The sequence below is a fragment of the Schistocerca nitens genome, chromosome 2 (genome assembly GCF_023898315.1).
Source record: "Schistocerca nitens isolate TAMUIC-IGC-003100 chromosome 2, iqSchNite1.1, whole genome shotgun sequence".
Classification (NCBI taxonomy): domain Eukaryota; kingdom Metazoa; phylum Arthropoda; class Insecta; order Orthoptera; family Acrididae; genus Schistocerca; species Schistocerca nitens.
In genome coordinates this window covers 343,666,588-343,693,386 of record NC_064615.1, presented here as the reverse complement: position 1 = coordinate 343,693,386, position 26,799 = coordinate 343,666,588, and the positions used below count along the sequence as shown (strand labels likewise).

The 26,799-nt window shown below is 40.5% G+C and overlaps 1 protein-coding gene across 1 annotated transcript; it reads left to right on the top strand.

The window, feature by feature from the left end:
- Positions 1-985: 985 nt before the first annotated feature.
- Positions 986-8,762, top strand: LOC126236153 (porphobilinogen deaminase). The gene is made up of 7 exons (XM_049945239.1): positions 986-1,349; positions 2,353-2,425; positions 2,556-2,739; positions 2,827-2,912; positions 3,444-3,625; positions 6,468-6,802; positions 7,118-8,762. Exons 1-7 carry the CDS (start codon positions 1,305-1,307, stop codon positions 7,293-7,295), a joined length of 1,083 nt encoding a protein of 360 aa, XP_049801196.1. The 5' UTR covers positions 986-1,304; the 3' UTR covers positions 7,296-8,762.
- Positions 8,763-26,799: the final 18,037 nt, after the last annotated feature.

Below are 26,799 nucleotides of genomic sequence, written 5' to 3'. Positions count from 1 at the left end.
ATTTCTCCTTAATTTGGTCCCACGGAACAATAAATAAATAAATAAATAAAATAAATAAATAACTGTGTTGTCGTGTTACCCTGTAAATTGCTGTTATTTGCCACACTGAAGTCACTTGGTAGATACAATTTAAAAACAAAGCAGATGTGTAAACTACAATTGGCCTGAAAATCTTAAATTCAGTTTTTTTCCTTCGTAATTTAACGAATCTATCACTTTGTTGACATGACAACTGGTTTGTTTATCACATCCCTGCATACATCTGTGGGTCACCAAAGGAAATAAGGTAAGTTTCTTGCAAACTTGAACATTTAAAGTTTGCATTTGACTTGAAAATGCAACGAATACAAATCTGTGCCTCTAAACTATCAATCATTGCTTTTGGAGTTCTGGCTTTATCAATTATTGACACAAACACAATGAAAGTGAATAGAAATGGATTACGAAAGCACGCTTTTCATAGCACATACTTCTCGATTATTCGAAGTTTTTAATCAAAAAGGAATTACGGTACTGAGGCCAGAAGCGCCATAATTTCGTGTCGGATTACTGTATCGAATACTCATTTAAGACCAGAAAAACGTTTGAAGTTGCATTCCTTATGCTGTGTTGTTTACTAAAACACTGTAACATTAACTATATAAAACAAATATCGAGTGCACACGACAGAAATGATGAACAAGAAGCATTTGTAGACACTCGTCTGCTAATGTTTTGGGGGATCGAAGATGGCGGCAGGCCCCGCCTACTGGCTTCAAAACAAGGTATAGCGTAAGTCTGTAGCGCCATCTCCCCTTACTCTACCTCCATGGTTGGGTCTGTGCTCTGTAGCAATGAGCTCGCTGTTCTGCAGTTAACGAGCAGCTTCGGGTGATTCCGTGCGAGTTCGGTACCATGGGGGCCGAACATGGAGGGGGCCGAAGCTACAAAGCAAGTCAGCGTCGACACAGCATATCGATAAGGAGTGAGATCGACGTAAATATCCTTGAAACCGTGAGTGTCCGCCAGTAGCACCACAGGAGCGGAGTGAAGTGGTTGGAGTGTGATTGTGTGTAGTAAATGTTTGTGAATGACCATGGCTTACTGATGAGGACGTACTTGAAACCTCACATCGTATAATATTAGCTTCCACAATCTACTGCAGTGTCAGTAATTGTGGATTTAAGGTGAATGTGAATAAAAATTAGTGATAGTGTATCTGGTGCTTAGTTGTGATTACATCGCCTGGAAGTGTGACCTACTTCGTTTAGAGCAGCTTTCGAAAGTAAAACCGCTGTATATACTACATTAAAAGATAGTACAAAATGAGGGGAGACAACTGCATCCGTGTCGGATCAAGGAAGAGTGAGGTGAGTTTTTCTCTTTAATGGCGGTTTAAATATTAACATACGTGAAGTATGAAAAATACGGAGGGTGTCCAAAACTTAACTCTTACAAGACTAAACCGTGTATTCTAGTAGCCGTTAGCAATTATATTAATACTCATTACTAACAAGCGCCTAGTCGTAGCAACTGATTGCTTTTTTGGGCTAGATTCGCTGTGAACGAATGACCATGATTTTTTAGCAACCCCCCCACCCCCACCCACAGATGACAGTAGTGATGTCCATTAGACAAAAAAGTGTATAAAAAGGGAGGAAAGTCTTCATGTGGAATGTCAACAGTTACTGTTTTTCTCACAGAACGAGTTTCTTGTGTCATGATCTGGTGAGAGAGCAAATCTGGAACTGAGATCCTTAATTAGGGCCTAATCAAGTATCAGAGCAAGGCCACCGAGTGGAACATTAGTTTCGTTTAATACCGGACGATAATGTAGCGTCGATTCAAAATACTAAAGGAATCGAATCAAGGTGGGAGGTTGCCTCGACCTGGTTATAATTTGATACACGTCTGTTTTATTTCCTCGTTTCTTCTACCATGCGTGAGTACAAATACTTCGACAACGCCAATGTCACCTTAAATTGAAACTGCAGTGTGCTATTTCAAAACAGGAAAAAAAAGTCACCTCAGGTGAAAGTGCGAAGTCCCTCTACATCACTGATATATGCATTTGTTTCCATGGAGTCACTGATAATTTCACGAGTTACACCTATCGCATTGTAAGGTCGCAGTAAATTCATTGTCTAGCACCTTTCGCAACTCGTGTCATTTGTAGCAGAATTGACTGTCCTAATGTCAAAGTAAGCATCACTTACACAAAGCATTTCTCCGTAGAGCGTATGGGCTTCATTAAATTTCTTTTCAGTATTTTAGCTTACTATAAAGTTACTATGTAAGTGTGGATATATATTCAGAAAATACCATGAACAGCCCAGCAAACATGTTTTAATACATTTTTTTCTTTTCCTCCAGCTGGCCCTCATTCAGACAAGATATGTTGTATCGTGCCTAAAGGAGAGGTACCCAGAAAAGAAGTTCGAAATCGGTAAGATACTAATTTTTTTGTGTTGATATGTTATCGGCAATAAGTTTCAAATCAGTATTTGCAGTTGGTTTTATATATTTAGCAGTTGCATCATTATGAAGGCATTCAAAACGTCCATTATTATTTCCAGTCACTATGAGCACAACTGGCGATAAAATATTAGACAAACCTTTAACAAAAATAGGAGAAAAAAGTTTATTTACGAAGGAGTTAGAAACAGCTTTAGCGGATGAATTGGTAGATTTTGTTGTTCACTCTTTGAAAGATCTTCCAACAACTCTGCCATATGGAATGTGTATAGGTGCGGTCTTAAGGTATGTCTCAATGCATCTTATAAGATCATCATTGTACTAATTATGCTAAGATTATATTTTTTAATCCTTCCAATTTTTTTTTTGCAGTCGAGAAGATCCAAGGGATGCAGTAGTTATGCATGAAAAGCACAGTAATAAGACATTATCAACATTGCCAGAAGGAAGCGTTATAGGTAAGAGCCCATAAAGTTATCAGTGATCTTTAAAGGAACAACAGAAGTGAGGCAGATTATGTAGAGAGATTTTGGCATGATTTCTGTTAAATTTCTCAATACCGGAGTGAGATAGGAAACAGTGTTGGAAAGCTGGATTCATTGTGATGTCACTGTTTTACTTTCAGTTATTAGATATGTTCATTTTCCTCTCTTTGTGTCATCAGAATGTCCGCGTGATTTTTAATAGTTATTTGATTTGGCGAATTATTTGGCACTTCATTTACATCTTTGGTGTGATATCAGTGACAGACAATCTTATTTTTATTAAAATTATTAGTTTATATGTTGATTGTTAGAGGATCTTGTGATTAGATTGATTTCTTAATGAATTTGTGTGTAGTCTCTCTCTTGGTTGTTGTCTGTTCTATTGTAGACACTAGGATATAGATAAGTTCCTTATGTTCTGTCATTGATTAATGAGTACATACCAATATATTATGTGTACATCTACTGATACACCAATTATTTATTTTATTTATTTTTTTATAGGGACTAGCTCACTCAGGCGGAAGGCTCAGTTAAACAGAAAGTATCCACACTTGAAAGTTATAGATATAAGGGGAAACCTAAATACAAGACTGGCAAAACTTGACAAAGGTGACACATTTGATGCCATAGTGCTTGCTGCTGCTGGTATAAAAAGGATGGACTGGGAGAAGAGGATCAGTGAGGTAAGGAAGATATAAAAAGTAATTTTAGTAGACTAATATCAAGTTATTTGCGTTACCAACAGAAGCATAAGTGATAAATGGATGTAAATATATGCAATTGTCATTTCATAACCGTGGTCACAGCTGCTCTTGGATGTAATGAAGAGAAACAGTCAGGTTCAGGCATGCCCGCTGGTGAGCTTTACAAACTGTGCGTCAGTAAACTGCACACAAATAAATTGAAGTGGAGAATGTGATACACTCTGCCAGCTTTGATCACTGGCACTTGCCAAATTTCGAGCTTGGATCATCAGCTGAGGATGACTGGGAGGTGCCCAGTTGAAGTATCGTGTAGTGTAGTTGATGATGACCAGCGGCACAAGGAGGCTGTGGGAAGAAAAGAGGTGGCTTGCACAAAATTTCTAGGTTGTATGTTGAATGGCAGGTAGCTCTAAATGTAGAAAAATTTAATTTAATGCAGATGATTAGGAAAAACAAATGCCTAATGTTACAAAAATTATGAGAGCAGTGACATCACTAATCAGTTCAGAACGGCAGTATTGTGACCGTCACAACACCATAAATAAGACAATCTTGTCATTCCCCCGTCTTGTAGCTTGGACTTGGAAACATGCCTCTTAACAGATATGACTTCCGTGTGTTAGTTGACCTCTGAATTTATTTTAAAAAAAGCCAGTAATGTTTATTTGCCCATGGTGTAACATGGCATCACATATGTAGGTATAAACATTATTTGTGATCATATGTACTCATTGGTCATTTTAAAGGGGAAGATATAAGGGAGGCTGCCTTACATGACCGAAAATATACACTCCTGGAAATTGAAATAAGAACACCGTGAATTCATTGTCCCAGGAAGGGGAAACTTTGACACATTCCTGGGGTCAGATACATCACATGATCACACTGACAGAACCACAGGCACATACACAGGCAACAGAGCATGCACAATGTCGGCACTAGTACAGTGTATATCCACCTTTCGCAGCAATGCAGGCTGCTATTCTCCCATGGAGACGATCATAGAGATGCTGGATGTAGTCCTGTGGAACGGCTTGCCATGCCATTTCCACCTGGCGCCTCAGTTGGACCAGCGTTCGTGCTGGACGTGCAGACCGCGTGAGACGACGCTTCATCCAGTCCCAAACATGCTCAATGGGGGACAGATCCGGAGATCTTGCTGGCCAGGGTAGTTGACTTACACCTTCTAGAGCACGTTGGGTGGCACGGGATACATGCGGACGTGCATTGTCCTGTTGGAATAGCAAGTTCCCTTGCCGGTCTAGGAATGGTAGAACGATGGGTTCGATGACGGTTTGGATGTACCGTGCACTATTCAGTGTCCCCTCGACGATCACCAGTGGTGTACGGCCAGTGTAGGAGATCGCTCCCCACACCATGATGCCGGGTGTTGGCCCTGTGTGCCTCGGTCGTATGCAGTCCTGATTGTGGCGCTCACCTGCACGGCGCCAAACACGCATACGACCATCATTGGCACCAAGGCAGAAGCGACTCTCATCGCTGAAGACGACACGTCTCCATTCGTCCCTCCATTCACGCCTGTCGCGACACCACTGGAGGCGGGCTGCACGATGTTGGGGCGTGAGCGGAAGACGGCCTAACGGTGTGCGGGACCGTAGCCCAGCTTCATGGAGACGGTTGCGAATGGTCCTCGCCGATACCCCAGGAGCAACAGTGTCCCTAATTTGCTGGGAAGTGGCGGTGCGGTCCCCTACGGCACTGCGTAGGATCCTACGGTCTTGGCGTGCATCCGTGCGTCGCTGCGGTCCGGTCCCAGGTCGACGGGCACGTGCACCTTCCGCCGACCACTGGCGACAACATCGATGTACTGTGGAGGCCTCACGCCCCACATGTTGAGCAATTCGGCGGTACGTCCACCCGGCCTCCCGCATGCCCGCTATACGCCCTCGCTCAAAGTCCGTCAACTGCACATACGGTTCACGTCCACGCTGTCGCGGCATGCTGCCAGTGTTAAAGACTGCGATGGAGCTCCGTATGCCACGGCAAACTGGCTGACACTGACGGCGGCGGTGCACAAATGCTGCGCAGCTAGCGCCATTCGACGGCCAACACCGCGGTTCCTGGTGTGTCCGCTGTGCCGTGCGTGTGATCATTGCTTGTACAGCCCTCTCGCAGTGTCCGGAGCAAGTATGGTGGATCTGACACACCGGTGTCAATGTGTTCTTTTTTCCATTTCCAGGAGTGTATATTCCTTTAAACTGTGAGGCAGAATTTCTTCCCAGTATGTACCTTCAGGAGCCAAAACATTCAGTACTCCCAATAAACATACGCAAATTAAAAGTCCACAACACCACGATGGAATGTAAGTTGTGCTGAAAAACTGATCTTTGGCGTAGTCTGGGGTATAGGTTAGATTGGAAGGTGACAGTTTAGTTGTGGCTTAGTGAAGCCAACAAATGTGCATACGAATACTTAGCTGTGGTGAAATATCAATCTGCAATGTAGCTTGAGGACTAGATGAGGTTGAAAGATGTCAGTTTGGTAAACCCATAAACTAAATGGTGTACCTTCATTTAGCTTTTAATTTCACATTGGTGGTGTATAATTAACACATGTCAAGTGTGTTTTGATATATTGTTGGAACCTTAAACTTGTAAAGTGAAAACGTTTTACTTTTGAAATAATCATTAAATATAACGAGGTAAAATATTGTTTCAGGGATCTCTCTCTCTCTCTCTCTCTCTCTCTCTCTCTCTCTCTGTGTGTGTGTGTGTGTGTGTGTGTGTGTGTGTGTGTGTGTGTGTGTGTGTGTGTGTGTGTGTAGTTCCCACATATACTTACTTAGCTTTGCCTCCCACAGATGCTAGATGCAAATGAACTCATGTACGCTGTGGGCCAAGGTGCCCTAGCAGTGGAGTGCCGTGAGGATGACCTTGAGGTACTTTCATTATTGGAACCATTGCATCATGGTGCCACAGCCCTGAGGGCACTCTCAGAGCGAGCATTCCTGCGTACATTAGAAGGTGGTTGCTCCGCTCCTGTAGCTGTAGTATCTTCTTACACAGATGGCACACCAAGAGCCACACTGTCATTAACTGGTGCCGTCTGGAGCCTGGATGGTTCACAAACGTTGAAGAGAGGAGCCGTATGCCAAGTACGGTATCATGAAGAAGACGATGATGGCGAGCCTCCCAGGTGGGTACTTGCACATACACAGGTGATAGTTAGAGCTATCAAATGAATAGCTGTGGAATATAAAATTTTCAGCATTAATAATGAACTTTCACGGAAAATGGACAAAAGAAAATATGGAAAATAATATCAGTATGGGCAATTTCATTGGTTGTAGCTTTTTTTCCTTTTATGTATGGCGATATTACTGTATTTGAATGGTATAAATGTGGGTTTCGTTGTGTGTCATCGGCTGAGTTTTGTGATCGACGATAAATGTAGCTCCTGTAAAACATAGCACGGCAATACACCAGCTAATGGAAAAATTTTATATTGCAGCAAATGCCCATACCGAATGCCAAAACTATTTTGTAGCATGGCACCAGCATCTCTCTCATATATGGACCTTGAAGAAGCAGAAAAGCTTGGAGAAGATCTGGCAATGAGCATGATTAAAGGTGGAGCCCTCACCATTATGGCTGAAGCTAAGAAGAAAAATGAAACAACACCAAGTTGATACTATTTATATAAGTAGTCAGCTATTGTTAAATTATTTTTCTGCTGTCAAGTTGTGTATGTGCACAATGCCCTCTCATTTGTGAAACGTCAGTTGTTTCACTGAAACACAAAACTACGGAGTGATTGTTGTGTTAACTGCAGTTAAGTGCATTTATGCTTGAGGAAAGCGTTCTTTGACCCTGGATTGATGTAATGCAGTGTTCATTTGATGCAGTTGAACACAGCATTGACTACAAGTATTTTGTTACAAGATCCAACATTATTGCATTCGTGTGTATAGTGTAAGTTTGTTCATACCATGTGGCACTTTCACATCCTGTATTCAGTGTCATGCTCAGTCAAAATCAAGAGATGTAAAAATCATAGTTACATCATAATGACAATGGTGCTGCTGTTCTGCCATTTGAAAATTTGTGATTTATACTAGTTCTGACAGACCAGCTGTTGCTTGATATCCATAGCTGCTACAGAAATTATCAATTTGTAATTTTAAAATTGTCAGGCCTTTTTTACAATGGAGGGATATGACATAAGGTGCTGAACTCTGATACCAGGATCAAGTGCTACATACTATCATTGGACAGATAGTAGGAGTGGAGAGGGAGAGCGCATGTATTTTCTTCTGACATAAGTTGGCCTTGAAATATGCCTTTTAAGAAGAGAGCCTGCTCAAGCTGTGAAGATTTGTAACTGTCAAAACTAAATGTTAATAAGGCATGCATTCCATTGTATCCAGCTACAGCTATCTTCAATATGAAACATATTTAGAGTCCCTAATGTCAGTGTTTATAATGAATTGTAATTCAAAGCTGCCTTGTTGTAATGAGTGAAATGCAGAATGGTTTTTTGTGATTCCGGAGGGCAGACAAAAACTCTGGGCTGTACTTCATGTCCAATACCTGTTGCAGTTAGTCTCACATCATGGAGCGGGCATCATAGAGATCATTCTTTACTTATTTTTTGCATGGTAAAGTTACCATTATTAAGTGATGCATTGTGGCCAGTCAGGAAATAATGCTGTTATTTGAGACAGGGGTAGACACCTAGAGAAAAAATTCCTTGCTGCAAGATCTAAGTGTTAACTTCAGGAGCAGGTTTACATTTGCACATATGTTGGTAAGGTCTGTTTGTTAAATAAATGTGATGTGGACAACAGATACATACTCAGGTGTAAAAAGCAGCTCTGCAGCAGAGAGATGCTTAACTTCTCAACATTGTTCCTTATTAGACTGAATGGTTTTGTAGTTGCTTGGTTCTAAGTATTTAATTTCAGTGTTGTAATATAGTTGTGATGTGCATTTGCATCTGGATGATCTCGTGTGCACAAAACAAATGCTTAACGTGTGTGTGTGTGTGTGTGTGTGTGTGTGTGTGTGTGTGTGTGTGTGTGTTTTCCTTTGTTGTATGTTAAGACATTTATTTTTATAAAATTGTAAATAAACTTTTATATTTATGGAGTTATAAATTGTGTGATGTTTCATTTTCTTCCTGAGAAGTGTGCCTCCAGTAATAATGAATGAAATAGAAAATGAATGACTTGCTATTTGTGTAAAGCCTGACCCTGTCAAAAGATTTGTAAATGGTTTAAATTATGTATATTTGTATTTACCCTCAGTGGAAGTTTTCTTTAAGAAAAAGCAATGTATTTGCCACCAAGTTCAGTGCTTGGACTCAATTTTCTGCGGTTACATTAAACTGTTTCCTATGAACAGCACTGATTCTACAAGATTGGTTGGAAAGGATGTACCATTCCACTTAAAAGGGCTGTTTGGTATAATCAAATAGTCATGCATCATCTCTTTGGCTTTTAATATGTTGACTACCAGCAAAGTATAGTGATGTCTATTTCACTGGCAGGTCAAGCCATAGCATCAGATGTGGAGCTCTGCTGTGGTCGTGCGTTGGCCTTGTTGCAGTCAATGCATTAACGAGAAGCCGTCTCGTATTTACAGTGTAAATACCTTCCAGGAATCATCTGAAGATTTAAGACCCTAGGCTCAGAATGCAGTGGTTACAGATTATTAAAATAAATCTATCGTATTGTTCGTTAAACTAGAAAGCAATTGAAGTCACTTGCTGAGAAAGTCCACATTTTATTGAACACACAAATAAAATGAGATCAACCCATGTTGTATGTTGTAAATATATTAAGACAACTATTGCACATACAGTGTCCATGATTGATTTTATACCATATGGTGCTTTGAAAGGTATGAGAGACAAGTATGTCTTAAACTGCTTTCTTGGTGTCAAGAGTAACATCTGCAAGTAATTTTACAGATTGGGTCATTTCTTACAGAGAGAGTTTAGTGTTCTTGCTCCATACTGCACATTACAATAGAGAGTTAAGAGGGTTATCAAATCGGGGATGTTCATTGCACATACCAACAAGAAATGGCACTTGTGAAATTGGTCCCAACAAAATCTTGCAATGTAAACAACAAAAACATCACGAGTACACCAGTGAAGATAGCTACTATAATATGGGAAACAGAAATCATCATTGCAGAAGATTGATTCTTGAGGAGGCAATGACTAGTTTCAGAAGGACATCTAAATACCTTAAAAATTGTTGCTCAATGTCCAACATAAGTACATATTGGTTTGATGTAATGTCATGGCATCCATGTTTTTTCATTGATTGTGAATTCGCATAGTTAAAATGGAATATGCACGCAGTGAAACATACGTAGGGACAGTGAAAAGTTCTTTGCCTGGCATTTTGTGCACTATTTTGCAACATAATCCCCTTTTGTCTCAATGCACAATGTCCAACACACTTTTGTAGCTAAATTTCTTATGTGGAGTATTATTTTGAAAGTTCTGCAAAATACTTATCTACAGTAGTCAGAGGGTGAAAAATGAATAGGTGTGTTGTTCCAAATAATTTTTATTTCAAATCTTCCATCTTCTGTTTAATTCTTCAAGTAAAGTGTACTATACTGTTTCATTTTGTATGACTGTATTTTCAACTGTTTCGCACACTTGTATTCAACCTGCTGTTAAGTATCTTATTTTGTACATATGGAACTTCAAGCAAAGTGTAGCCACATTCAGTCTCTGCTCTCTGCCATCTATTTTTCTGGAAATGCAGCAGCAGACTTCTTATAAACATCCACCAACTTAGAATGAATTTCCATTCATGATACTTTCTTTTAAAAGCCATTTTACACTTGACTTCCATATTGCGTATCATATACCATCAAACTAAATTCAAGATTGGTGTCGGTACTGTCTGTTTCAGACAGAGATCTTTGACCCTTGCTCACATTTTCTCTGGTTGGACAAGATTTATATTGTGAAAGTAGAGAAGGCAATGAGATTATTCAGGCGACTTTATTTTTGCAGGAGAAAAGTTAAGCACATCATCATCATTGAAGCCAGCCAACTTAACACACTCGTAAGCTACTTTCATGTAATGTGGGTCCATAGCTGAAAGCAATACGACATTTTGCTAAAAATATCCTCATAAGCGATTACCTCAACAACAGGCTCGAAATGGGACCTGAGCACCTGTGACCATGTCACTCCAATTCATGGCACTTTCTCATGTCGGGTACTGTTTCTGGGACTTCCAGGACCAACAACTAATTAAATTTTCTTATGTTATTGTCCAGAATTGGAACTACTAAACCACAGTAAATCATTGTTGAATGACACATTGCCACCATTACTAACTGTTATTGGTTTTTAACCAATAAGTCAGTGTCTCTAACTGCTACAGTGTTACCAATTTCCCTCACCCAGGATGTCTGTTTCATAATGTGAGAGTGGGGAACGCACAAAATTTAACAATACAGAAGGCACACATTTACTGATAAATAAGAGTGGGATTTTACTGTAAGAAGGCTGTTGTTTGTTGTTGTGGTCTTCAGTCCTGAGACTGGTTTGATGCAGCTCTCCACGCTACTCTATCCTGTGCAAGCTTCTGCATCTCCCAGTACGTACTGCAGCCTACATCCCTCTGAATCTGCTTAGTGTATTCATCTCTTGGTCTCCCTCTACGATTTTTACCCTCCATGCTGCCCTCCAATACTAAATTGGTGATCCCTTGATGCCTCAGAACATGTCCTACCAACCGACTCTTCTTCTAGTCAAGTTGTGCCACAAACTCCTCTTCTCCCCAATCCTATTCAGTACCTCCTCATTAGTTATGTGATCTACCCATCTAATCTTCAGCATTCTTCTGTAGTACCGCATTCGAGAGCTTCTATTCTTTTCTTGTCCAAACTAATTATCGTCCATGTTTCACTTCCATACATGGCTACACTCCATAGAAGGATGAGAAGCTAAAAACATTGAAACTTCATTTGTGGTTCGTAAGTTGGGAGCAAGACACGAGGGAGAGGGAAAGTCACTATGAACATTGAGTTATAAAGTACATAATAGGATTCTGAGTAGACAATACACGAATGGTAGAGGACAAAGAAATGAAAGGAAAAAGTAAATCCTTAATACAAACTACTATGCAATTCAGCATATAAGTAAAAGAAAGATAAGATGCACCTTCCTTGAATACCTGAACAGCTAACATTCAGTAGAGAAGTATTTTCACACGTTTGTACTTATTTTTGTGTCTTCCACTAGAGTTATGAAACTTATTCTGTTTATCTCCATGTGATCTACCTCCACTTTTCTAATCACATTGAACCTAGCAAGAACCGACTCTTTAATAATCCTAGAGTGCCAAATTGAACACACTCAAACAATGGTCTGACCTGAATGAACTTTTGTCCATGCATTATACAGGTAGAACCCTATACACAACTATAAATGCAGGTCATACACCTAAAGGAAGACTATCTTAGACAACAATTTCAGTGTCTTATCTAACCATATGAAGTCCACGTCATCTGTAGAAATGCTGATAGATATGGCAATTCACATATTGAGAGGTATTGTTCCTTCATATTTTCACTTTGTACAAATAGTCAATGGATGTAGCCAATTATGCCGACTGGGCCAGATACTGTCTGATCTAGTGCCACACACATTCAATGTAAAAGATATCTGGGAGTTCATAATAACCTGGCTAGTGTAGTGGGTAGTGTGAGGAGTTTGTGCAGCAGACCCAGAGCTTTCCTCCACCATCATACAAACAGAAAAAAAAAAAATGAATGGGATGGTGATACACTGGTCTTCTTCGACAAATGACGAAGTTGCACAATTGTCGTATGACATGAGAAATAATCCAGTGATGCCTGGAGGTGGTGCTGTATGTTGTCACCAGATACACACTGGCAGTTGCTGCTCACGTGGCTTTCACTTCAAGATTGTCATCGCTAACCGCAGCTTTACATTCACCCCTCAATCTGCAGATTTTGCTACATCATTTGAGGCAGGTTGCACAATGATGAGTTGAAAGGTGAAGTGTGGTTGCTCGTACCTCAGAGTCCAGCAAACAGTGCCTGATGGTCCTAGCTGACACTACTGAGTGCAGTGTTATTTATAATTTGTGTTGTGCACACAATACCACACATGCTCTGTGTAGCTCTGAGAAAGGACTCATCTGAAAGCTACCGAAGTTCGGTCTTGTTTTTGTAGCTCTTGACAAACTGATGATTTGTAATTCTACAATTGTGATTTTCCTCTTTGTAATTGAGTAAACTGCTGGTGAGTGCAACTTGTATGATATAAAATTGCTGAATTTCTTAAGTTTGCAATGTTCTCAAAACATCATGTAAGATGAATATCTACTGCCCAGTTGGTTATCATCATTTTTGATCTAACCAAATTAGTATCTAATCCATGATCTGATTTGTGTTTTATACCAGCAAGAAAATATGAAGTTATAAAGATTTTCGCACATAATTAAGGTACATCTACATATGTGTTCCGTAAGCCAATGTATGGTTTTTGCAGTGGATGGTACTCTACTGCTGCTAGTCATTTCCTTTTCTGTTCCACTTGCAAATAGAGCAAGGGAAAAATGACTGCCTATATGCCTCTATATGAGCCATACTTTCTCTTACCTTTTCTACATGCTCCTTACGTGAAATGTACATTGGCAACATAGAATCATTCTGCAGTCAACTTCAAATGTTCATTCTCTAAATTTTCTCAGTGGTGTTCCTCGAAAAGATGCCATCCCTTCAGTGATTCCCATTTGAGTTCCCGAAGTACCTCCATAATATTTGCATGTTGTTCAAACCTACTAGCCTCTGAACTGTTTTTATGTCTTCCTTTAGTCAGCCTGGAGCAAATCCCAAACACTTGAGCAGTACTCAAGAATGGCTTGTCCTAGTGCCTTACCAATGGTAGACAATGAAATCCTCATAACTTCATCTGACTGTAAAAACCTCATGATTCCGTATCAAAGAGAGATTTGAAAGTGCATGAATTTCTCTACTTTGTCAATAACGAGGCTTCTACTATATAGTTAAGTACATAGCAACATTATCTGTGTCAATTTATTTATTTTTTTTTAAGAAACTGTTTTTGCTTCTCCTGTAAAGATTAACATAATGGAATTCTACAATTGTGATTTTCCTCTTTGTAAATGAGTAAACTGCTGGTGAGTGCAACTTCTATGGTATAAAATTACTGAATTTCTTAAGTTTGCAATGTTCTCAAAACATTTTCATTGCCTACCATCATGATATGTTCTTAAAATTCTCCCAATAAACCAGAGTTGACCACTCGCCTTCTCTGCTACAATTCTTATTTGCTTGTTCCACTTCATATCACTTTGCAATATTATGCCTAGATACTTAATGGACGTAACTCTCTCAAGCAGCACACCGCTAATGCTGTATTCGAACGTCATGGGTTTGTTTTTCCTACTCATCTGCATTAACTTACATTTTTCTACATTTAGAACAAGCTGCCGTTCATCACACCTACTAGAAATTTTGTCTAAGTCACCTTGTACCCTCCTGGGCAAGCTGAGTTTCACATGAGACACACTTTCTAAAGCTGTGCTGTTTCATGGACAGAAGCGTTTCTGTCTCAAGGAAATTAGATGGTGAAGTGCACCCCTTCAGGTGTACTCTTCATAAGTATCAGCATGTTCATAGCTGCTGACTGCTGTAAGCGAGCCATGAACATATCTAAAAATAGAGAGTTTGAGCTCAAAGATAATGAACAGGAGGAGGAATGCTGGAATCAAAAGAATGAAGGAATTTGGCATATTCATGATGGTATGAAAGCAGCATTTTGCATTGACAATAAAGGTATAGACTCACTGGTAATTTTAAGTGGAGTCCCTCCATGCCTGCATGGTGACCAGCACAGGAAGCTCTTCTGACATCTACATCTACGTGAAAATTGTTAGTGTGCCAATCGAGGAGTCACAAGATGTGGGACTGTGACGTTTGTGCATGTGGGTGTGATCACACGCTAATACAGTCCCATCAAAGAGACAGTGGACAAAAAGGTGACTGAAGGGTAGTGCTTTTAAGGGGAGAGGGAAGTAAGTGACACAACAAGTGCCATGGAAAGAAAACATTTGTGGCAGTTGGGTCGGGTAATAGAGCTACTACTGGCAGATTTGTGCTACTAGCGACAGTTCATGCATGGGTGTTAGGAAATGTTGTATCAGGGCACTGGTGATATCTCGCGGGCCACTGTAGCATCAGTGTATCTGCAACGTGCTAAAAGCATCAGCAGAGAGGTCAGTCTGATATTAAAATCGGGTCCTCATGGTGTAGTTTAGGGAGCGGGTTTGCATTTCATGTGTTAAGCTTCCTTGTTTTTGTAGATTACCCAAGCACAGGTGGCAGTGGCAGTCATATTTACTGTGATAAAGTGGTTTGTTGATTTTGTGTGCTTAGTTTAAGCCTGCCTTAGTTGGTCAATTATCCCTAAGGAAAAGTGTTTTTGGATTATTATGCTTCCACCTGTGGTCATGATCATAGTTCAGATTCAAGATGAAAGGTCTGTTTGAGTTCTTGTACAGTCGTATGCTAGTTTTTTTTTTTAATAGCTCCACTAAAGCCTCGAGGTGAAATGCATTATTTAAGTCCACACTGCATGTTTATCTTGGAGCATTGTTTGGAATTCATAATACCTTGTGTATTACCTGCATGGTGCACAGATGTGTTGGAGCTGCATAACCTTAGACTGGAGCTGCAGGTGTTATCAGTGTCCTAATAAGTGTAACGTAGGGCCTCACATGTGCTTTGTCGGTGACGTGCTGTATGTGGTCAGATTTCATGACAAGTTGGCTGGTCTACAAGTTGTGTAACATCCTGGTCTGTTTCTAGTATGAAAGATTAAGTGTGAAAGACACTGCTAGTGTTCTAGCCATTAGTTCTGCCTTCTTCTCTGCTGAGTAGGCAGGTCCATCGGGCCCTCGTAGTGTTGGTATACAGTTGCTCGAAGCATCGAGCTTAATTCCAGACACTTGGTCGTGTGATATCCAGCTCAGCAAGTTTCTCGTCCTACTGAGTTTTTTTTAAAATACTAATTCAGCTTAAATCATTGCAGAATGGATCCCTTACATACTCCTCTCATACTTCCTATGACACTACCATTTTCTCTGCCTCATGATGTAGCTTTGGGAGCGCCTCATCCAGCCTCCATACTTCACAAGCATTGTATGTTAATTTCAGCATCCAGTGGTGATTGGAGAGAGTGACTCATCTTGCCCAGAGAACAGTACCCCTGCTTTCCACAGTTGATTATGTAATGTTCCTGCCCCTTTGTCCAGAAGAGGTGCAGCACTGCCAGTATTATGATGCACCTCTTGGTCGTCCTTGGTAGTGACACTACCTCGGAAAAGGAGGCTGCAATCACTGTACCTTCCCCTTTAGAAATATCCAATGCTCATGATCTATGCCCATAGTTACACCCACAAGTACATTAACTTGTGGTGTTGCCATACGCTTGTCTGAGACAATAAATTACTACAATAAAATTCCACCCCATGCTCCCCTCTAATAAAAGAAATTAACATGAATAAATGCTGAACAAGACTCCAAAAACTAAAGCTTACATGAACAAGATACAATTGTTAGCAAGGATTCCTAAGAATCCTATGTTTCCTCTACACATGATCACAACAATGAAACTCCTATGAATTTACACATAATCCATTAAACAATCATTGCAGAATATATTCCTACCATTAATAATGACAAATGTTCATGCACAATAAAGCAAAAAATTCTCTAATTACCATTCTCGACAAAAATTCACTCCTGAAAATAAAAAGTAAACAAAGTATGCATTTAAAATAAGATGTGTTAGTCTACGCCTCTACTTTTGCAATCTTAATGCTTATGGCACTTTGCGTGTGGCTAGTGCCAGTATCTCCAGCTTCCAATCCTTCCTTTTACATCCTACTCCATTCTCAGGAATTGGTGGTGAGGCTTCTTGAACTATTGAATCCTGTGCACCTTTAAAAACGCAACCAAAGTGTGACAATCATATTCAATGGTTACTATGACGGACAGAAGAGTACCAAGTCTATGAAGTACTGCAAGTGATTGACCATAAAATAGTCTGTGGAGATGTAATTTAGCAGCAACTTGACATGAACAGCTTTTCTGTCAAACGCGAAAAACAGCGATAGACTAATCACCAAGCTGATGAAAAAATGCAATGGTAGTGGCATCAACTCTAAGGAGGCAGATGATGATGCAGACACACTGATAGAGCAGGTGGCAGAATCCCTGGCTTCAGTTCACAAGTGTGTTGCAATTGAGGGGGAAGATGTTGAAGTTCTGCTCATAATGATGGGTCTCTAGAAATCACCCAATGCAATTTTCTGAAGTCGGAGAGAGGTACAGCCCTTCAGCTCCTCCACCATCTGCGAAATGCAGTGGAGAAGTGTGTTGCCAACCGCACACACTTTCTCTGTGAAATAGAAGTCCACGTGTGCATGATTCAACTAACACAAAGTTAAATTTCTTGAGACCATCGCCAAAAGTCTGCATCTCAAATTATAAATAACTAACCAAGGAAATAACAGCTGCTGGTCGAGAAATTTCTGACAAGGCTATCCGTCCACAAAATTCAACAAACTGAGCTATGAGCAGCAGAGGAACTTGGGGTAGAACAGTAAAGTGGGTCACAATAGTATTGTACTGTTTTCTAATCAGGAGAATGCCGCAGTCTATCGTAATGACATGTAACTGTGTAGCTGAATGGAAGTGGGCATGTGACAGGCATTTTTACTTGGTGTGGAGTGTGATTTGTAAGTGAACCATTGTCCTTCACATATTCAGTTGTGTTTTTATAACTTTTGGTGAATTTCAACACAAGATAGGCTGTTAATTGTATGCCATTAAATGATATGTGATCTTAAAATGTGCACCATTAGCTATATGTTAGTTACATAACATGTTTAAATAAGTTAGTTGTTATGCTGCATAAAAATTGTTAACCTGAAATGCACTCTTGGAGCAGAAGGGGATAGTGCCTTATTTTGTCTCATCATTTTCTTGATGCAAGTACATTTCGAAGTAAATATTTCTTTTTTTCCTTGCTTTTCCAGGTGGTGTGAACATGTCCTACAAAAACCGATAGAGTACAATAGGATATTAAATCAAAGGAAATAGCAGTTTCAACCATTTTATCTTCTGAAATGGGATCATTAAAGGTATCTAAAGAGACAGACATGCACAAATAATTGTTGCTCAGATACCTCATCAAAGCTAAGAATAATCCCAATACACAGTTGACAAATCAGATGGAAAGTTTAAAAATATGTTCCTGAAGATGAGCTTGTAAGATACCTGTAGTCAGTGGCAAACAGATAATGCTCAACCATCACACTGTGAGATAATTAGCCTGTCAACAAGAAGAGAAAAATAGCTTACCACACAGATTCAATAAAGAAACTTCTCTAGCTGGGCAAGGCTGGGGTTATAGGACTTATTTCTAAGTAGTTCTACATTGTCTATTCACAAGTCAGAAAATACATCTGGTGCACGACCGTGGAAAACAAAGCAACAGTAATTTAGTGTTAAGCATTAAAAATGAAGTTCAATTTTCAAAGTGACATTACAATATTTTCTTAGTGTTAACAATTTTTTTTTTTTTTATTAATTCCATATTCCTTAGTCTAAGCTCTTCACTAAACAGGTTTATGTCTTGGTTTTAAGATGACATTCCTAATAATTACAATGTTTATCAAATAATTTCACAAAAAGATTTCCTTATGTCATTCTGCCCCATGGGTGGAGTAGAACGGGAAATAGGCAAGCATTTCTTTGAAAAAAGTGCCTAATACATAGTTTTAAGTGATTTTCAAGTAAGGCACATTAGGATATGCTATAAGCTGATTTTTTATTCCTTTAAGAAGTGTTGTCTTGTGGTAATTTATTTTACAAGCATTCTTAAATATTAAATATCTCGATTCACCCCGAGTTCTGCTACTTGACATCACCCTATAAGAAAACAGAAAACATAGCTTCCCTACCTCACACTGAAGCTGCATCTCAACAACCTTCCTTCAGCATTTTCCATCAGGTGCAGCAGTGGGTCGGGAACTACAGTGTTTCAATGCAGTGAGGGTGGAAGTTAACAAAAATTAGATTGGCTTCCCTTACCACGCTGAAGCCACTGGCTCCCAAGAGAATTCTACAGCTTCTCTCATCCAAATGCAAGACGGATTGCCAAGATCAGAGTGGCTATAGGCAAGCAGGACTATTTTGCATGAAACAGTGCCAGTGATGTAATGGGTTGCACTCAGTTACAATTTTGATATTGAAGACGTAGGTTATCTCGAAGACCTCCTCACAATACCACTGCCTGAAGTAGCTGAGGTGACAGGAGATATTAACTCATGTAATATTTTGCAGCATTGTGAATCTTAACCATTCAGTTACTGCACAGATTTTTCAGTTGAAGAACAGCAACAAGTCATTTGCCAGCCTGGACTTTCGACAGCCACTCACACTTTGCCTGGATCTTCCAGTGCCCAAGACCCTTCAAGTGGACCTTCTAGATCCCCAAGAAACATTGACGTTGACAAAACAACCAAATGGCAACAAGTAAAAAAAATTGCTGTCATGGCATTAGTAGAGAGATTTTGTTATGCACAGATATGTACCTTATCTGTCTTTTGTACACATATTCTGTTAATAAATGCCTCCTTTCTTCTCCAGATGTAGAACCTACTCAAAGTGATGATCTAATCCTGGGCTCAATGTTCACTCACTTCGTGACACATGCACTACCACAGACAGATGACACATTCATGTTTCTATTCAGTGTCATGTACTTAATACGTTGTAAATATAATTTGCTCAAGTTGTCGTTGAACACGTTTTCCCATCAGTTCATTCAAAGCAACTTCTTAAGTGTGGTATGCTGAAAATTAGTGCTGATGAGAGAGAGAGAGAGATACATGGGGGGGGGGGGGGGGCTTTTATGCAAAAGGCACAGAAGGCATTTTACATAATTTTCATTTTGCTCCCTCCCCCCTCATGAGAAAATTGGATGTTGCAGAAATTTAATGTCTTTTTCATGTGGTATATAGATTTTTGTTAAGATGTATGTTTTTGAATTGTAGGGGATGGGAGTTGGGTTTTTTTTTTTGTGTTTTTGAAGAATGGCCAATAAATGGATGCTTTTCAGCATGCTCTAGCACCGATACCACTCATCATAAAACCAAACCAGACTAGTGCATTCTGTAGGAAACTTTATCTACTTTAATGTAGTTAAGATTGGCCATTGTCTAAAAATACAGTTTTTAAGATGTAGGTGAAAAACTGAAAAATGTGAAAAAAATGAGTTTTTTTGCGTTTTTTGTTGTGAACCTGACCTCCTACAAGGCAGCAGGTATAGAATTCAGATTCAGCACCCCAAGGAACAGACAGAACTGCTGAGAAAATAAAACTTTTACAATTTTGTTATGGGAAAATGATCATTTGACTTGACTAAACAGTTGTCTATTTGACATCCATCAATGATACCTTTCCAGCTACTTGTTATAGTCCCTGGTACTGAGTTATAAACTACTTTGTCGTACCTTTCAGGGTTTATGGCCTTGCCAACATAACCCATTGATCTACTTGTACCTAGATGATGGTATTTTTGCCTCTATGCTGTTCTATTGTTTCCTGATGTTCAGTACCTTGGTGTTTGGTTTTTGCACCCACTACCACAAACTCTTCAAAAAGAAAGAAGGAAGATTCGAGTGAGGTCTTTGCAGACAGAGCACAAGCTCAGATTATGAAAGGCTGGGGATGGGAATAAGCTGTGCTGTTTTCAAAGAAAACCTCCTTGAATTTGTGTTGAGAAATTTAGGAAAATCACAGAAAACCTATGCCTAGATGGATGGATGGGGATTTGAACCATCGTCCCCTCAAATGTGAACCTAGTGTGCTAAACTCTGCACTATCTTGCTAAGTCACATCCTTCAGTGTGCTAGCAAAACTCCATACTGGTTCCCCTTTCCTTCTGATTTTCCAGTACTATCATGGGTTTGCAATTTACATTCTGAGAAAAAAAACATATGATTAAAATTTCAGAAAAATTGGATGATTTATTCGAGAGAAAGAACTTCATTGAGCAAGTCAATAATGCATTGGCCCCCTCTGGTCCTTACACAAGCAATTATTTTGCTTGACATTTATCGACATAGTTGTTGGTTGTCCTCTTGGGGGATACCGTGTGGCATTCTGTCCAGAGGGTGCATTAGGTCGTCAAAATCCCGGACTCGTTGGAGGGCTCTGCCCATAAAGCTCGAAATGTTCTCAACTGAGGAGAGATCCGGTGACCTTGCTGGTCAAGGTACAGTTTGGCAAGAACAAGAGAAAAAAAAGTAGTAAGAAATGTGGATGTATGCTGGCTGGCTTTATCCTTCTGAAATGTAAGCCCAGGATGGCTTACCATGAAGGGCAACAAAATGGGGCATAGAATATTGTAAACATATTGCTGCGCTCTAAGGGTGCCGTAGATGATAACCAAAAGGATCCTGCTATGAAGTGAAATGGCACCCCAGACGATCACTCCTCGTTGTCAAGCAATATGGTGGGCAAAAGTGAGGTTGGTATTCCAGCACTGTCTGGGGTGTCTCCAGACAATTCTTTGCTGGTCATCGGGGCTCAGTTTGAAGTGGGACTCATCACTGAAGACAATTCTACTCGAGTCAATGAGATTCCCGGCAAATGTGCCCACCATGCGGCAAACAGGCTTTTTGGAGTGCAGAGGTCAATGGTACTCATCACTAGGGATGCCGTGAGCTCAGTGCCCTTCCTGTGAGCTGCCTATTAATGGTCCTTGTGGTCACTGAAGCACCAGTTGCATGTCAGATCAATGATAATGATAAATCTGGGCCCCTCTGATGATTGCTCAGTACTCTTATTCTGTCATCGCTTTAGGTTGATCGCTTCCTTCTTGATGCTGTGTTCAGCCACGGTTCACTCATTCCTGTTACCGTCATCAAATAGTAGTATTGCTCCTATTCCATTGTCGATCAATTCAGCAATTACTCTAACTGGATTCCTTGAACCCAACTGCACGTCCTTTTCCAAATCCTGATTTCTGGGTATCTTGAGTTACTGTCCAACAGTACAGAATGAAATTTGCAAAAGCCTTTATGCCATGGTATCGACTTGTCCCCCATTTATGATCCTTGCCATCTGCACAATGAAATCGCACTGCAACATCACACATTCATCCACTGGCCACCAAGATTTACAATTTTGCATAACTCCTTCATTTGATAAGTAAACATCCCAGTCATTATGGTGGCTAATGACATAACACCACAGCATCAGTATGATCATTTAAGTAACATTTCCGTTCTGCAGTTAGCTTTGGATATAATAGACCAGTTCTTAGTTTATGAATTTGGAATGAGTGACAACTGCTTCATGTGCTCTGACATGAAATTGGTGCATTTGTCATGATTGTCTCAGGGACACCAAACTTCAGCAACCAGTTATTTACCATCACATGTGTTACTGTGCTCACCTGTCAACTGGAGATGGTGACCATTGCAATATATCATGAGAAATTATCTATGATAGAGTGTAGTGGTTTAGTACCACTGTCTGGTTAAGTGGTCCTAAAATATAAATTCCAGTCACCTCTAAGAGTTTGGGTCCTCTGCAAATCTTTGCAGCAGCACTTGCTGTTGACATAAGTTTGCATGTTATGCACGTGGTACACAGTTTCTTGCAAACTCATCCACATATTGGTTCCGTCTTCTCTACAACTGACGCTCAGCTACTCATCTGTCCTTCATCATATGTCCTCCATGCCAACTAAAAGGAACTTCATGTGCTTTTACCACCTTTTCCCATTGCACAGCAGACCTTATGATGTGCTGTTTCGTTAACCTACACAAGACACTGTGTGAACGGAGAACTGCGGCTATGTTTTGAATAATTTGCAATCTGCATCAATGGATTGTGCCACCTGCCACTCAGCAAGGGTATGCCCCAGTGCCAAATCTTTCTGCTCAGCCCATTCATATTGCTATGGTTCTTACCTGTCTCATGAACTGCTTCTAAGTCAAACTCACTTAACTTCAATGCCCACCACATAAGCCAAATCAATGGACCTTTTAACCCTAACAACCATTTTAAGGTTGAGTGATCTGCCAACAATTAATTTTTTTTGCTATATGGATAACATATAGCAATGGTTCCTTCTCAGTGCTCCAGTAATTCTTCTCTACCTTATTCAATTGCAGTGAGGTGTAAGCAACAGGATGTTATTTACCCTCTTCTTCTCGATTCATAACACAACCCACCACCTGTTTCCTACCATCACCACACAGTATAATAAATATAGGAAGATTAACGCAATGCGAGTTGTTAGTGCCCCTGCTTCAGTTTTTCAAATATGGCTAAACATTTTGCTGACCGTTGGAACTTCATAACCTCCAACAAATGCGTAAGTGGTCACGCAGTATCCGAAATCCCATCACACATCTTCTATAATAATTAGCTAATCCTAAACAGACTTAACTCTTAACATATGCGTGGTGCCAAGAAACTTTGCACCACCTATATCAATTGGGATCAATTTTCACACCATCATGGGTAACCACATTTCCCAAGTAGTTTACTTTCTTTAATGCAAAATGGCATTTCTCAGCCTGTATGGCCAGGTGTGTGGAATGCTATCTTCTAAGAACCACTCTTAATGGCTGCACATGCTCCTCACTATTCTTTGCGAATACAATAATGTCATCGAGGTAGACCATGCGTTGTCACGACTTTCAACCCCTTAACACTCTAACCAAACAGTATTTCCCAATACTAGTAATGGACCCAAGGGATCTGTGGTCTGTCTACTGGCACTACTTTCAATTAATGGTATACATTCTAGGTCTATTGTATAGAAGTATTTACTAGCGAGTTTCTCCATAACATTCGGTATTGAATAAGCATTTGTAATTGTTGTTCTGTTCAAACAGTGATAACTGCAACAGAATCTATATTTCTTTGTACTGTCAATGACTTTTGGGTACATTAATCACCAGTGCTCCAAGAGACTATTACTTTCTTCTATTACGCCGGTGTTCAACTGCTGGCTAATAAACTTTTCTATTATAAGTTCTAATTGATGGGGTACCCCCATTGGTTTCCAACACACAGATGACTCACTCACATCCCATTGGAATCCTGTGCTGTGTTGCAGCTTTTGCTGGCAATGGGCCATGAGGATGAAACTGGTACTAGAACTCTACCAGCTGTTTGTCCATGGTTACCCTCTCTTCTCCTCTCAAATGATCTTCTTTCACATATAATCCACCTATACTGATGGTTTGTTTATGGCTAAGGTCCACATTCTATCTACCTGTATCAGCTTCAGCTAGAATGTTAAATCAGCTGCTAACAATCCTTTTGCCACAATTACTTCACCAGTGCCAAAATTATCATCACTGATGGGAACCACATGCTCACTACTCTTGTAGGTATATGTTCCTGCATATAAAACATTGTGACATACCTAATTCATCATTCTCCTCTATTGGGTCCACTCCACAAAATACACTGACAGGTAATACACCCAAGTAATTTCCCTACGACTTGCAGCACTTTATGACACGAATTGAGTCTTTATGACTTTGTATGCAGTTTAATTGGTTAGTTCATCATGATCGCTCAACCTGTGGTTGGCAACAGCTTCTTTGTCCCCTCCCCCAGTCAAAACAATGTTTCACTAACCACTATGTGTTGTGAAGGTCAATTTTGCATTATACATTTTCAAGAAATCCAGCCCTTGTACCACACAGCATTTCTTTTTTCCGTCGAACCTGAAAACTTAATACTGTTGAATCTAGTGACTCCACATCATCATTCGCTAATCAATGTAGCCTATAGCAAGGCATGTTCAATCGCCTCTTACCCAAGATGTGCAGACTCACTGCCTAATAACAACTTATGCTGTCAACCATTCACTATTCAGATTAAGCAACATTCTGCATCTGCATACACTCTGTAGCACTGAAACTTACTGGGAGTGCTGCCCAACAGATTTGGGGTTCCCATTGGTGTTTAACAGCCAATTACACTGGGTCCACCTTTGGCGAGGAAAACAGTATTGACACATTGTGACATGGAAACAATGAGGCCTTGGTAGGTTGCCGGAGGGAGTGGGCACCAAACCTGCATGCACATGCACACACACATCACCTAATTCCCATAAATTCCAGAGGAGGCAATGAGAACTGACACCATGTTCAATCACTTCCCAGATGTGTTTAATCGAGTTCAGATCTGGTGAGCTGTGGTGCCAGCATGTCAATTGGAACTCACCAGTGTGTTCCTTGAAACACTCCATCACATCCGTGGCGGTGTAACACGGTGCATTATCTTGTTGGAAACAGGATGACAGGACATCTGTTAAGACATCAGGGAATAACATCCATGGTACTAGAGGGAGCTGTAGAGGGTAAAAACCGTAGAGGAAGGTAGAGATTGCATGTGAACTACAACCAGTTTATGATATTCCTTGGCCATCATGGTGCCTTGCACAAGCTCCAATGGACCGATGGACGCTCACTTGTATGTTCCTCACAGCATAATGGAGCACGCACCAGCTTGTCTACATCCCACAGCACAGGTGTCAAGGAGTTGTTCCCATGAAAGAAGATGGATTCATGCCCTCACTGTGGGATGATGAAGATATCAGGATTCATCAGACCATGCAACACTCTGCGATGGCGCCAGTGTCCAGTGCCGATGATCGTATGCCCACTTCAGTCACAGTTGCCGATGTTGTGATATTAACATTGGCAAATGCATGAGTCATCGGCTACAGAGGCCCATTATTAAGAGTCTTCAGTGCATTGTGAGCTCAGACACACTTTTACTCCGCCCAGCATTAAAGTCTGATGTTAGTTCTGCCACAGTTAGCCGCCTGTCCTGTTTTACCAGCCTGCCCAGCCTGTGGTGTCTGACATCTGTAGTGATGGGTGGCCACCAACCTCATGATGTCTACATGTGGTTTCACCTTGGTTTTGCCATGTGTTGAAGACACCCACTCCTCAAACATGTGACAAGTCATGCAGTTTCTGAAACGCTTGTGCTGAGCCGCTGAGCCATCACAATCTGCCCCTGGACAAACTCAGATAGATAGATGGTGCACCTTCCCCATTCTACACACGGACAGCACACTCATCTGATACTACATGCACTGTGCATCTGTCTGACTAGCAGTCATTTCTCGCCAGGTCAGGCTGCTGGTAGGTCGGTGGTCATCATGTTCTGGCTGATCAGTATACTCTTTCCTTGGCCATTTTACTTCTCTCTCTCTCATCAATCTTAGGACTGATTTGATGCAGTCCACCACATATTCCTCTCTCGCGCCAACCTTTTCATGTCAGAGTAGTAACTGCAGCCTATATCCTCAATTATTTTCAGGATGTACTGGGTGATCAAAAAGTCAGTATAAATTTGAAAATTTAATAAACCACAGAATAATGTAGTTAGAGATGTAAAAATTGACACACATGCTTGGAATGACATGGGGTTTTATTAGAACAAAAAAACAAAGTATTGCTAGACGCGTGAAAGATCTCTTGCGTGCGCCGTTTGGTGGTGATTGTGCGCTCAGCTGCCACTTTCATCATGCTTGGCCTTCCAGGTCCCCAGACCTCAGTCCGTGCGATTATTCGCTTTGGGGTTACCTGAAGTCGCAAGTGTATAGTGATCGACCGACATCTCTAGGGATGCTGAAAGACAACATCCGACGCCAATGCCTCACCATCTAGACATTCTGCGTGGTGTCTGTCTGTTCTATATCGTGTCTCCCTACCACTTTCGCGCAACGACACTCGGAGCGTGTTTTTTAGGGAATTGACTAGTTTGAACCTGGGACATGTTGCCGGTAAGGAGACGTCAGACCACACATGACATGTAGAATTCAGAAGAGTTCAGTGACACTAGCGATGATATAACCAAATACTTAATGATCTCAGCGTCAGCTCCACTGCACTCCCTGTAAAAGAATCTTAATACTAACTAAATTTAGTGGAAGGGGTTCAAGGCTTTCCTATTTTTAGTTAGCTGGTAAAATAACGTCGAAAAAGCAGTTAAGTTTACCATTGGAAATTTTATTCTACTCACAAAACATCGTTTATAAATTGCACT

Bases quoted from the DNA above. Each gene is read 5' to 3' on its own strand.
- LOC126236153 (XM_049945239.1), top strand. From the start codon at position 1,305: ATGAGGGGAGACAACTGCATCCGTGTCGGATCAAGGAAGAGTGAG. The intron at 1,350-2,352 runs GTGAGTTTTTCT...CTTTTCCTCCAG, and splicing joins TCGGATCAAGGAAGAGTGAG to CTGGCCCTCATTCAGACAAG. The intron at 6,803-7,117 runs GTGGGTACTTGC...TTTATATTGCAG, and splicing joins GATGATGGCGAGCCTCCCAG to CAAATGCCCATACCGAATGC.